The sequence below is a fragment of the Pezoporus flaviventris genome, unplaced genomic scaffold, assembly GCF_033815535.1.
Source record: "Pezoporus flaviventris isolate CSIRO_AGI_PZ_B2104156 unplaced genomic scaffold, CSIRO_AGI_Pfla_v1 ptg000018l, whole genome shotgun sequence".
Classification (NCBI taxonomy): domain Eukaryota; kingdom Metazoa; phylum Chordata; class Aves; order Psittaciformes; family Psittacidae; genus Pezoporus; species Pezoporus flaviventris.
Genome location: NW_026892566.1, coordinates 4,590,185 through 4,604,019, shown reverse-complemented (window position 1 = coordinate 4,604,019; position 13,835 = coordinate 4,590,185). Strand labels below are relative to the sequence as shown.

General features: G+C 41.0%; 1 protein-coding gene across 12 annotated transcripts; it reads right to left on the bottom strand.

The window, feature by feature from the left end:
- Positions 1-223: 223 nt before the first annotated feature.
- Positions 224-13,044, bottom strand: INIP (INTS3 and NABP interacting protein). 12 transcript variants are annotated; one of them, XM_061455111.1, is made up of 8 exons: positions 12,478-12,701; positions 12,209-12,313; positions 11,573-11,659; positions 9,322-9,413; positions 7,944-8,129; positions 4,927-5,029; positions 2,407-2,497; positions 224-622 (listed from the first exon to the last, which is right to left on the bottom strand). In XM_061455111.1, exons 6-8 carry the CDS (start codon positions 4,962-4,964, stop codon positions 527-529), a joined length of 225 nt encoding a protein of 74 aa, XP_061311095.1. In that variant the 5' UTR covers positions 4,965-5,029; positions 7,944-8,129; positions 9,322-9,413; positions 11,573-11,659; positions 12,209-12,313; positions 12,478-12,701; the 3' UTR covers positions 224-526. The 12 variants fall into 12 exon arrangements, with proteins under 12 accessions (XP_061311095.1, XP_061311097.1, XP_061311091.1 ...); XM_061455113.1 differs by lacking the exon at positions 12,209-12,313 and adding an exon at positions 7,170-7,246; XM_061455107.1 differs by lacking the exons at positions 7,944-8,129; positions 9,322-9,413 and adding an exon at positions 12,899-13,007 and having other exon boundaries at positions 12,478-12,584.
- Between the last annotated feature and the right edge of the window lie 791 nt (positions 13,045-13,835).

Genomic DNA, 13,835 nt, shown 5'->3' with positions numbered 1-13,835 from the left:
GTACACTAGCAATGTCCCTGCATTCAGGTATAAAATAAAAAATTAAAAAAAACAAAACAAACACCCCCCCCCCCAAAAAAAAAAACCAAGAAATAACTGATGCATTTGGTAAATTCATATCTATTTTGATGGACAAAGTAACTTTTGTCTTTCATTAAAGTCAAATATAGTACCTGCACACAACAAAAAAAAAAAAATCACAAATGCTGATAGAGTGTGCATCTCTTGATGACTCTGGTTTGATATTTATTTAAAGGAAGCACAGAAATAGGGAAGAGCAATTCCTATGCACTTAACGCATCAAGGAAGTCTTATGTCTGATTTTGACCTGACACAGGAACAGAAATACAAGATAAAAATCACTGTTCAACAACATTGCTTTTTCATCACTAGGGCTGACACTCCTAAAAGGCAACCGCAGAAATCCAGAAAAAATTAGGTTTCAAGATAAGTAAAGAAATTAAAGGTCAGGCAGTTCCTGGTATGGCCAAAATCAGACCCTTGCAGTTCTGAGAAACAAGATTCCTCATTCTGCCTCAAGTCGAGGTAAGACTGGAAGAATAAGATTTCCAAATGCAGAGTCTTGAGTTATGAAGTATCCTGAGGAATGTGCATGTGCGTGCTGGAAAGAGAAAAACAGTTGTTAATGCATAACTCCTTGCAGCACTGATATAATTTAAGACTTCACAGTTTCTGCAGTATCGATTATTTATCTCTCCCAGTCTGGTCCTCAACTCTAATAGTAAAGTTCAAAATTAGCAATTTTAGCTCAGCTCCACCTGAACAGTGCCAATCAAGGAAATTAAGTTGACCGTTCTCAGCTGCTCCTTTTTCAGCAAGTCCCATGGATGAAGGCAGCGTGGTAAATGAACTCCTGGTTGCTGTCCTGTTCCTAGACCCCATGTTTTCACTCTCATCTATCCAACTTACAGGTCTTGGTTTGTGACAGATGCCACATACAACTGCCAGAAGTGTGTATCAGTAGCGTCACACAACCTTAGGATGCATGTACAAGATACATGTGAGCAGATACACTCCTGTACAACACGGGACACCAGCATTCTGCACACAATTTATACATGCTCTTCCACCTGAGAAAGTCAGCTGCTGATTATGGCTCTGGACAACCTTTGCAAAATCCTACACAGACGTTCCCAGTTCAAACAGTGGGGTAAGTTAGACTGCCTGCATCTTCCTTACTTACACCATTAGGGAGAAGCCCTAGTGGGTATCAGCCAGCAGTGTGCTGGCACACTACAAGCTAGCAGCACAGGGGGATGCATCAGCAACAGCACAGCCAGCAGGCCCAGGGAAGCTATCCATGAAGCTGCATTTGCAATATTGTGTTCAGTTTGAGGCACAAAGTGCATCAAGTCCAACAGAGACCCAAAGAGACAGCTGAGGGCAGGGCTGGAGCTCTCAATGTCCATGGGATGGTGAGAGACCTGAGCTTCTTGTAAGAGGAGAAAGCTGAGGGGAGATCTTAAGCTGTTTTCAGATACCCAGTGACAGGATACAGCGAAAACAGAGCCAGATTCAGAGCCAAGAAAGGCTGCAAGGAGTCCATGCCTGAAAAACTTCAAAACTTGATTGGACCATACCCTCAACAATGTGATACAGCACTACTGTGAGTCATGCTTTGAGCAGGGCACTGGACCAGCAACCTACAGAGGATCCTTTCAGCTTACAATGTTCTACGATCAACAGAGGACACCAACCAGAGCTCACTTCTGCTCCTATTCATTTTAGGAGAAGCAATCTGGGGCCTTTACTAGTAAACAGAAACACAAGAGGGCATAAGGATATGTGAACAGGGTTGCTAGTTGCATCTGAATGTTTTTTCCTATTCCTGTGCCCTCTGCTGAATCATGCTCTCTGGAGTGCCAGGAAGGCAGGAGGCCATGTACTGGCATTCCTGCTCAATTTCCAATTTCAACAACAACAACAACAACAAAAAAAAAAAAAAAAAAAAAATCAACCTCATCTGACATCAGCAAAACAGCAGCAAATAGAGGCCTGTAAATGTACAAGTAATTTTCCAAGTCTTTCACCCTATCACTTGTAACTGTAGAGTATTTACCTGGCATCTACTCAGATTCAGCCAAGGAAAGCTGTGTGGCTAGTCCTCCCTAAACTTCATGAGACACTGAGAAGTACAGTGAAACTGACTCTTCACTAAGATGTATAGGACACATGTGATGACATTGTAGGCTACATTCTTACAACCATATCAAGGGATAATGAGCTGGTAGATTTAAGCTTTCGTAACAGAAGAAAAAACTTCATTTGTGACAAATACAGAAATGTATGAAACCTAACCTCTAAAAGGGACTTTTCATTCTCTCTAGGCACAGAGGGGATCTAAAACAGAGCCAAGCTAAACTCTACCTGACTGTACCAGCTTACCTGCAGTGCAGCCTTCTGTTGTGCTGCGATGTGTTGCTGCTCAGCATGATCACGAAAATCCTTGTTCAGAGGTGATCTTGCAAGTGCAATGCTGCAAAAAGGAACAAGGTGGTATGAAAAACACCACCAAAAAAGTAGGTTCTTGCCATTTTAGCTATAGATTTCAAGACTTACACCCCTCACAATTTATTTGACTCACAGCTTGACAACTCTCGTTTGGAATTACTATTTGTTAACACAGGAGAGAAAAGGAAAATGGAGTGCCCATAGTATCATTTGACTTAGCATAAATACCTGATGCTAAACTAAACCCAGGAGACTCACAGTCCTGAAGCCTGTTGTGGATTTCACTCATGGAAGTCAGTGGAACCACTAGGGTGCAACATTAGACAATGTCAGCATTTTTAAAACAATGGCTTTCTGTTTTCACCATTACTCAGTCACTCAGTAACTATTCTAAACGACTGCGATAAACAGAAGGACTAGCAAGAGCTCTGCAGTCTTCAATATAAGACCAGTTTTTCAGCAGGTGGGCAGCAGATCACTGCTTATGTTAAAGGAGCTTCCTATAATTAAGAATTCCTAAAATTATTTTGCTTATGGAAGTGCAGCATATATTAGGTTTCAAATTCAAATTTTAAATCTTTTTCCCTGGCTTTTATATCTCAAGATTTGCCTACCTTGTAACCAAAAAAAGAAGAAATGAAAAGCAGACTTCTTTTGCCCCTCAGTTCTACGTAAGTAACAAGATCAGCCATCCTCCAGATAGAAATCAATAAGGACTGCCGTTAAAGCTATATTGTAAGGCAATTCACAACTACTGAAACTGGCTCTACAGACTGGGTGCTGAAAGCCTCTCTCCTCCTCAGTTACAAAGGTATGAAGGACAACAAAAGAATCAAGCAAACTCATCAAAACTGACCATTCTCATCAGCTTTAATGTCAACAGCTAATTTAGTACTTCATTTTTCAAAAGCAGCCATGCTCATGAAAAAACCTTTAGCAAATCTATGCCTAAATACATAATGAAAGCTAAGAAACAATCCTCCAAACAGATTTTAAGACAAATGTTAAGTTAAACTTCACTGCTGGGAAAAAAAAAAGTACTACTCCATTTATTTAAAACAATGTTTTCAGTTATTTTGAAGGTATTTGTTTTGCATTTAATATGATTTCTGCAGATAATCTTAAGGCTTCACCATAAGCTGACACTTTTAAAGACAGACCTTCTGTTGTTGGACAGAAGATTCCCATATGCCAAGGCCAGAAATCATCAATTCATTTACTCTTAGGCTGGCCATGCCACTATTGTGCTATAGGTACATCAAGCACTTTTCTGCCAAGTCTGCAGTGTTTCTGTGGTCTCATTTCTGGCAATTCTGTGGTCCCAAACCTTTAGCAAACATCTCTGTCACAGACTGTCAGCTGCTCAAAAATGACACATCACCCCATCATGCCAAAGCAGAGAGTCTGACTGCAGCTTTGTAGGTTCCCTTCCATCCCTACTTTCAAAATTAGTAAATTCCAATTCTGCTCATGAGCATACAGTGTTATTTTTCCATAAAGAAAAAATAAGGCAAACAAGCACTCCCTGAAACTCTGCCAGACTTCCAACGGAGCACTGAAACACTGTTGCCTGGAGTCAGGATTTGTAGGTAGCAGTATGACATTCCTATTTCCCTCTCTCATCAATAATTTTGCTTGTATAGTAACTGTATACAGAGATACTCAGAGATCTAACTCCGGAAATTTCAAATATTCTGTAAGTTTTGACAGTTTGAATGAACTAAAGGTGACCTAAAATCTCCTTGAAAAACAAATACAGGCGGCACTCAAGATTGCGACTCTTGCACAGATACTTCATGGAACAAACTGAATCTAAAATAGGTCCCTGTGCTCACTTCATGCTAACCCAAAAGTTCAAGTATCTCAATTCCTCCATGTAAACCAGTGTGAGATTTTATAATTACTGATTTATGACCAAAATCTAATCTTTTTCCTTTTAGATGGGGGAAACCCCAGTGGCAGCTCTTAAGATTATTACACTTTATGGTGTAGAATCACCCTTACAACACGGTATTTTTTACCAGATCAGCAGTAACATAAAATGGCTTTGTCTTGCACAGGGGGTTTCAAGGATAACTCACTTTCTAACTGTTCTTTCTAAACACACAGTACCATGAACCTAATGGTCTGCTACTTCCATTTCTTAGGGCATTTCAGCTTAACAATTAAATGCTTTCTCAGTGCCTGCTCCTGATTTTTCTTTAAGGTAGACTTTAATACAGTTTAGTGAACATGCTTCTGTCCTTCTCAAATGGAAATGATGTAAGCCAAAATTCAGGGTCTGTAAATAATTTTAAGTATTAGTATCCTGCTAAAGTGCAAAGTTACTGAGGATGGTCAGAAAACACTTCTGGTAAGTATTTATGTAAGTTTACAGCTCACTTGATTTTTTTTTTTCCTCTCCGCTTTTGATGTAATCAGTGATTTCCAAACACATCTAAGAACATAAAATACCTGGCTCCAGGGTGATTTGTGGAAGACTGGTTTTGCATAAGTAACTTTCTCTTCTCCTTGTCTAGTTCTGCCAGGATTGCAACCCTATTTTTATTCTGGAAACCTGGTGGGAATGACAGAAAAATATTAGAGAGATTGACGTGATTTCTACATCTCAACTCTAACCTTGTGAAATTACAAGTCTCTGTTCAATATGACATTAAGATGAATACACTAATCTTCAAAGCTTTGCACCCATCTGAAAGGCTATTAATAAATAGGTTTCATTTTTCCTTTTCTCATTTTACAATACAAAGTAGCTTCCTTAAGCTATCAAACGTATTAATACATTTTAAAATACAAGTTTCTATCTCAGGTTAGATCCTACCCTTTCCCGGGACACCTCTGGAGCTATAGGCAACATCTGCCATGAAATACTTGCCTTTCAAAAAAAGTAAACTTACCAGGTTCTAGATTTAAAATGCAATCACTCAGCATACAACTAAATGATAACAGTGGAGTAATATACTCACAAGGCCTGACTCCTCATGCCAGTGAGCTCAAGCTATAATACAAGTTTTACATATGTAACAGTGAGACTATCTTACACAGGCTTATGCAAAAAAAAAACAAACACCTTTTATTCAATCTATGCAGAAAGGTGTTAGTATACTGATGTCCTTATATATACACACACTACCCTTATTCTGACAACAGTGGAAGAGGACCACAGCACTGGAATAGAGAAGCAAAATTTGACTGGACACAATACGAGAGTGCAACCTTTATTTGCTTTGTACATCATTCTCCCAAAGGGACCATGCATACTAAAGAAGTCAAGAATTACAGGAAGTGACAGGTAATTTAGAAAATGCCTAGAATAGCTGCCATTTGTGCATTTTCGCAGTTGCCTTCTAAATAAAAATGTAGCAAACTTGCTGTACAGACACAAGACTCTTCTGTGGTAAAGGATCTCGCTGTGGCCACCGGACAGACAAGATCCACAAGTCCCTGATGTTGCCCAGTATGCCCGTACAGAACAACTGAGGACAACAGCTACAGGGCTAACTCTTACAAACCTCTATACCAAAAAGGACACTCTTCATGTCAAGAATATACACTTCATTTTATCTATAATGGTGCTGCTACCCTATAAATATGAAGCCCCTACACTGTCATAAAAGAAGAGATGTAAAAGTTAAGTTATCTCTTTTATTTCGTCCATAAAATGTCAAAGTCATTCGTGCTGGGAACTGCTGCGTGTTGTGTCCTTGCCCTGAGTACTATTTTAATAACGCCACCAAAAAATGGTAGCCCACAAGCTTGTTAGGAAAGCCAGACGCTGTAACTCTTAAGGGGTGCATTAGCATGTCAAGTAACAATTTCAAATTTATTTTCAGCAGCTGCAAAGTTCATTCCCTTTGAGAGATCTTCTGTTGCTGCTCAATTACACAATCCAATATTCCTTGCATATGGCTCAATGAAGGAGACAAATATCAGCTAGAAACCTTCAACTCTAAACAATAATTTGCATCCTTGTTGTCTTGCTATAAACCCCTCACCTCTTCCATTTACTATGACTAACACATGCACTCCTGAGCCAGTGTCTTGGCGTTCTCAAGAAGAGCAGACCAATTTGATTACATTTTACTGTGGTTTTGTGCAAGATCATCCATTATCACCTTTGCATCTGTTAACGGATTTTTAAGTTGAATTTAATGAAATGCTATTTTCCCATCTGTTAATCTCTCTTTCCCATGAAAAATACCTCTCTGTTCTGTAAGTGTACCGATTCAGGTCTTCAATGTTTCTCTGTTCTTCAGGCATTATACACTATCTTTTTATTAACACCCTTGCAATGACATTGAAACATTAAAACCCAGCTGAATGTGTGGTGTAAGAGATACAAAGGCTGAGAAATCTTGCCAACAAGGTAAAACTTAACATGTCCAAGTCACAGCTAGCCCAGAAGTTACTGTCTTGTAAATTCTGGAGACAGTGATGTAATAGGATGACCGAAATGCCTCTAAGAGGGTCTGAGCTAAAGTGATCATGTATGTACGCTCATTCTACAGTTTTCAGCCAAAAGCTTAATATTTGATATATTATTCAGCAGCCTTCTGCTAGTGCTTATCTATCCTGAAATGCATACATCTAAATATATGCCTTTAATTCAGACTATATGGTTACTGAGGCAAGGAAAAGGAGACCACTTTTTAATGTAAGTTGCTCTCAAATAAAATATAAAGACTAAATACGCTTACATTTATTATGAAGCGGACGGTGTGATTCAGAAAGGCTTGAGATGTGTAAGAATAGTATTTTAAATGCTGGTTTTAAACTGAAATCAGAAACAGTGCAAGATTATCACTGTCTTCTATTTTAGAATGAGTCTTGCTATAGTATCTTATGGCAGAAACTCTAGAGGAATTCAGAGAAAAAAAACCAAATATTTTTTTCTTCCTTTTCTCATCCCTCTACTAAATGTTTTTTTTCTGCTTTTTTTTTTAAGTAGCACTCTACTCTAGAATTCAGACAGTGCCCATCAGCAACCTGCTGTACTGAAAAGTGATTTATTTAAAGTAACGCTAAGTACAAAAAAAGGCCTACTTGAGAAAATGGTGGAGGACACCCAACACATACATGTTAGTGCTCCTCAGCTGAGCCATGTGAAATTCCTACAGGTATTTTAAACTCTTATAATGTAAATAAAATACGTTCATGTAAGAGTTAACAATGGAGAGGGTCGGATATGAAAAATCCATTTTTAAGAGAGAAAAATCTGTCATCCTTACAAAATAATTCATCACATCTGACAATACATATTCAAAACTTCCATTTATATTCTTCCCTACTCAGGACCCCAAAGTGCTTCATTAAAGACCAACTTGAAAGAGCTACAGAAGTTGTCTTTTTGTTTTCAGTTATAATGAAAGGAATTTTCCATCTGTAGATTTGATATGTCTGTTCTGCTTTCTAGTATTAAAAATGCAGACATGAAACAAAAAAGCCATCCTTAGAATAGACTGGATTCTCACCTGTGAAAGGAAGCGTAGATTTTCAAACATAGCAGCTTCTTAATAAAGCTTCAAGTTCAAACTTAACTTGGCCAAGTTGCAGTACTATTTTGAGTTCAAACAGTTCACGAATATCGCAGTTCACTAATATTCTTCTCTGCCTTGCAGACACAAGAGGTTCAACACAAAATGACCCGTTCAAGGCAGCTAAAACAGATTAATGGCAGTGTCAGATGTCAAACTGAGCACCTGGATCTTCAGATTACTCTCTAAGTAGCAGATTAAAATTTAAACCTGTTCTTTCCGACACCTTTATTTCTGACATCAGGAACTGTATTACATGCTCTGTGCAGGAGCTAGAAGTTTACTTGCACAGAAGTTTTGCATGTGAAAGAAAACCAGAGAAAGTTGAAGCCTTGATGAGCGAGCCTTATGAGCTCACAGCAAGCTTCACTCTTTAACCTAATCCTAATACCCAATCCTACTACCCTACCTCATTGATATATATGTCAGTTCTACCAGCTAACTCTGAATGGCAAGAAACAGCATTACCTTTATCTACTCGCTTTTCATCTTGTAATTTTTTCCCTCATCTGCTGACTGCTTCAAATTCACGGTATATATATGTTTTTTCTAATATGCATTTATCATTTGTCCATGGATGTGTAACAGCACAAAAGAGCCCTCCACCACTCTGTGCTCAAGATACACTTCTTATTTGGAAAAAATGGTTTCAAAGCTGGATGTCTGCTCTAAGCTCTGCACATTAAAAAGCACTGTCATTACACTGCTCTGCTTGCTCAATTCAGAAAGCATTTTCACAGTAATTTCTTTATTGAAGTGCCTGCTTTCATAAATGGTGAGGCAGCAACCTCTTAAAAAGCAGAATCTAAAGACCTATTAAACACACAAAGGTTTTGAAAAGGATGAAATAACTATATTTTGATTTTCTCTTCTGCTTATGACTATTGGCATCACAAAATTCACCTAACAGTCTGCTACACATCAATACAATTTAGTAAAAGTCGACATTCAGATAGGCTTTCATTTACATTGTGTGACAGCAAAACAAGAGGCATACTAGTAATTTTGTAAATTAACTCTAATTACCAAAATGTGTATCAATATATTTTGTTTGCCTTCCAGAAAACAGCTACATGCACAACTGAACATAACTTAATGACTGCTTTATGTCCACAGAGTTCTCCAGAGAATAGATATGCTAAAGCCCTCAAGTTCTATGCTTGCACAGAAACCAGACCTGTATGCACAGCAGCAAAGTTTGCAGATGATGACATAATGCAAGGCAGAATAGCACAATCTTGCCTTTTAACACACTCTGTAAACAGAATGCTAAATCTAGCTGCTCAGACTGTGTAACATGAATGCACACACATACCTTTAGGCCAAAAGGATAAACAACCACCAGGATAGAAGCAGACCTTGTCGAAGTCTTTAATTTAGTAGCACGTAAGGTATGCTGTAGCCTTGCTGTGCACAAGCAAAAGCATAAGAGCAGCCTTATTAATGCATGTTGTGTAAGTACTGTGAAGTATTGCTGCAGAAGCAGTGTATTACCAAGCACCTGAAAGTAATTTTTGTAATTTAAAAGTTGATTTCCCCCACCACCAAGATGTACCTCTCTGGTCTATGAGCTCATCTTGTAGACAATATGCAGCATGTTAAAAGCTTTTCTGTTTCTTTTAAATGCTGTAATGAGTCTCATACAATTGGTGCAATCGGTTCCATGTGGCACTAAAGGTCTGAAGTAAGGCTTTCATTCAATTCTATTTGGTGTTGCTATGCTCATATAAGTTCTCATCTTTGAAATTCTAATTAAAAGAGTGCTTTCCTAAGAGGCCAGTGAATTAAAAAGTCCAGTCCTCAAAATATTAACCTTTGTATTCCAAAATCTGCAGCAAACAGAGAACTTAATTAAATTCTAGGGAAACACCCCATTGTGATTAAAAGGAAAGAAACACCTCAGTACAAAAAATTACAAACACAGTCTACCTGCATTGAAGGCTAATGTTTAATTCACCCTTGCAGTCTGAGTAGGTGCTACCATTTGTAACACTTTCAGTAAGTGTTTCAGTAAACCCCTACTTCTTTTGTCCAAGAAGAGGAAAATGAGAACAAATTGCTTGAACAGTACCAATATATGTGCCATGCAGGAAGCTGAAAATGTAGTAGTTGTCTCAATCATTTTGACTTCAGGTATGCATCTGGCCAAGAGAAAGACAGAGGCCTTGAATGGTTGCTCATGTTTGCCTGTAATTTTCCTAGGTGTATTATTAATCAGCTCATTTGGCTAATTAAACTTGATGGTGTTTCTTGCCTGCTTAGTGCAAATAATTTTCATATTAACACAGTTCCTTTAGCGAGTCTCTAAAGAGTATCGCAAAGTATAAAAGCAGGTCGCAAGGCTCTATTACATTAAAAGCCTCTGGAGTTTGGATGGAAGCAAAGACATTCTGGCATGGAAATCTCGTTCTACTTCTCAGTAAATTCATGTATTTAAGAAGTAGATTTTGACTCTATATGACACCACTGTATCCCTTGCAGTGATGCTGACTTAATATTCACAGAATAAAGTAAGATTTACCGTTACATACCAAAAACTTCTCAGAGACTGAACTGCAACTCTCTGCAATCTGCAATACTTTTCTCAACACTTCACAAAAGCTCAATAAGCATTCAAAAACCCTATCTTCTTTTGTCAAGTGTCTGTCTTTTAGATTAACACATTTATTCTGTATTTATTTTGAAAGCAGAGGGTCACTGGGAGGGATGACCACAGAAGTGATCTGGTACTCCTTCAAAGTATCAGCATTTCCAAATTAGTTACACACAGCCTTGTAGGACTGCTTTCTGGGTATGGATACTCACACACAAATGTGCGTGAAGAATGTTCTGGTTGCTGGGAAACTGAATTCCAAAATCATTTCTCATAACCAGTTAGTGAAGAGCCATACCTAACAGGCCTTTTTCTCCTGAGCATTTCCACAGGCAATGCTCAGAGTTCCACTAAGATTTCCAAAAAGCCCTCTAGAGGGCGATTTAAGACTCTCCTTTAATTTACCGAGTGACCTCCTCCAAAACCCTCAGCTCCCTCTAATGCACTTGCCTCGGATAGACAGATGGACCATTTCCACATCTTGAATGATTTTATGGATGCAGTTCAGATGTGTCATCGTGCAATGAAGCATTTCATAGGAGTTAGCATTATGATTTCATCTGGCTTTTCTTCCTAAACCAGGACAGTTGCAATCTATTTTTGATGGGGAATTGCTGTCTGGGTCTTGCTGTTCTCATAACATGGAGTATATCAAATTTCTGGTTGCTCCTGATGCCACAAGTCATGTTCAGTGCTAAGCACTGTGTCTAAAATATGCTTCAGGCAACAACCACAGGCACGATAGGTACTTCACAACCTGAGTATGAAGGAATGCACAGTAACAGACCTCCCCAGCCATAAGTGGACTTTTAATATATATGCCTTCTTCCAGGTGGCTTGCTCACTTGCTACTTTCAGCTCTACCTTCTTTTGTCTCTTCCCCTTTTTGCTCCTTCTATAAACTTACAGTTTTGGTGACTTCACTGGCATCTTGCTTAAGCCTTTCCCCAGGAATACTTAGATTAAAACCTACCTTGTCCTGACGGATTTGCTGCCATCCTTTAATTTTCAGTCCTTGTTTTATTCAGCTTCAGTTCAACTCTTTTAACCCCACAAATATCTGCAAAACAGGCACAGTAAGATCAACATATTTCTTTAAAAGAAAAGCTTGCATTTCATTGTTACCGAGTTCAGAAACACAGCAACTGTTGCAAAATATAAGCCAAATACATTATGCATATTGCTTAAAATACATAAATACTATTTATATTGTTCTGATTGAAATTCTTAGTTCCAAATATGAAGCACTATGATCAATTTCTACCAGGGACATGTAGTGATAGGATGGCTTTAAACTGAAACAGGGCAGATTTAAGTTACTGTAAGGAAGCAGTTCTTTACTGTGAGGGTGGTGAAATACTGGTAACAGGTTGCCCAGAGAAGTTATCGCTGCCTAATCCCTAGCAGTGTTCAAGCCCAGGTTGAACAGGGCCTTGAGCAACCTGGTCTAGTGGGAGGTGTCCCTGCCCATGGCAGAAGCCTTGGAATTAGATGAGCTTTCTCTTCCAACCCAAACCATTCTATTATTCTATGATCACATTTTATTTATTTTTTTAATATATTTTAGTAACCGAAGAATAACCTTTAGAGTCATCCTAGAGTTATACACACCTTTTCCTGAACTTCTTTCTGTCAAAGCATGTCAGACTACACTTAAGAATCACACTAAAGTATTATACTCCTTAAATGCTAAAGCCCTCAGTTTAAGCTCCAACTGAAAAAAATACAAAAAAAAAAAAAACAAAAAACAAAAAACCCAAACTGATTATTTCAGGAAAGATAATTTACATCCCAGCTACATAGCCTGCTGAAGGCCACCATCTTCACAGCTGTGGCTGCGATACAAAGAGGGATGCCCGCTCCTCAGCCATACATCACCTCGGGCCACCATCAACTTCTGCTTCCATTAAGGTGCCTGGCTATGAAGCGCACCGCCAAGGGCTCCAGCTCAGCCGGGTGGAGGGCAGGGATGGGAGCACCGAGTCCTGCGGGAAACGGCAATCGGAAGCCTCGGTCGGATTTCAACGGGAGACCAGGGTAACAGTTATACCCCGGGACGGCGTGCCCCTGAGCAGCCACGACAGCACAGCAAAGAACTAATTCAACAACGGCGTTAACGCAGAGCCGTGACACGGCTCAGAACAGCCTGACCCGCACCGCGGCCAGGCCCCGCTGAGTCCTAGACCCCTGCTGCCGCGCCGCGGGCAGGCCGGTACCAGGCGCGGAGGTACCCGGAGCTCTACTCCCTACCCATCCCCCGCCTTGCCACCCCCCCGCGGTAATGGACTCCCCCACCCACCTGCTCTCCCCGGTGCGTGCGGACACTCCCGCTCAGCTTCTCCCTCCAGCCTGAAAAGGCCGGGCTCTGCCGCTGCGCCCCCTTCCCCACGGCCCGATGCGGCCCCTGTCCTCCCGCTACCCACCTGCCCGAGGGCTCCGGCTCCGTCCCTGCCCGCCTACCCGCCCCTAGCCGCAGCCCGGCGGCACCGCGGCCATGCCGCCCCACCCCTTCCCAACTCGTTTTTCCCCGCCCAGCCCCGCCGCAGCCAATAAGCTCGCGGCACATGCGCATGACGCACACATTGCGCGACGACGCCTCTCCGCCCGCACCGCCTGGCTCCATCCCGGGAGCCCGCGAAGCGTGTCACTTGACGGATAGGTCGAAATGTCCAATCCGCTTCAAGAGGGGGTTGAGGAGGACCCGCCCCCAGTGTCCGCGCAGCGGGAGGGGCCCGGCATGGCGGCCTGGTGGAGCGGGGTGGAGCGGGGCGGGGTGGAGCGGGGCGGGGCGGGGCGGGGCGGGGCGGGGCGGGGCGGGGCGGGGCCTGGCTGGAGGGTCGGAGGCATAGGGCAGGGCTGAGGCAGGATGAGGTTTGGGTAGGCCTCGTAAGTGGGGCTCTTGGAAGAGGTGTCGGCATGGGGTATGGGAACGGTTCAGCGCCGAAGTGTGAGGATCACCCCTGGATCACACTTAAGGGGTCTTCAGGCATCAGCATATTTAAATGGAGAAAGGAAAAGGAAGAAAAGTAGAAGGGAAGGGTTGTTCAGTTTTTTTATCATAGCCACAGTTAGAATTTGAATTCTGTGGGGATAACTATTTGGCATGAATTCCAGAAGGGATTGTGCACTCACGTTATTAATGCACGTTTTGTTTTTGAAATGTCAGGAACAGCTTCCACTAGACCAGGTTGCTCAAAGCTCTGTTCGGTCTGGCCTTGAACACTGCCATCAATGGG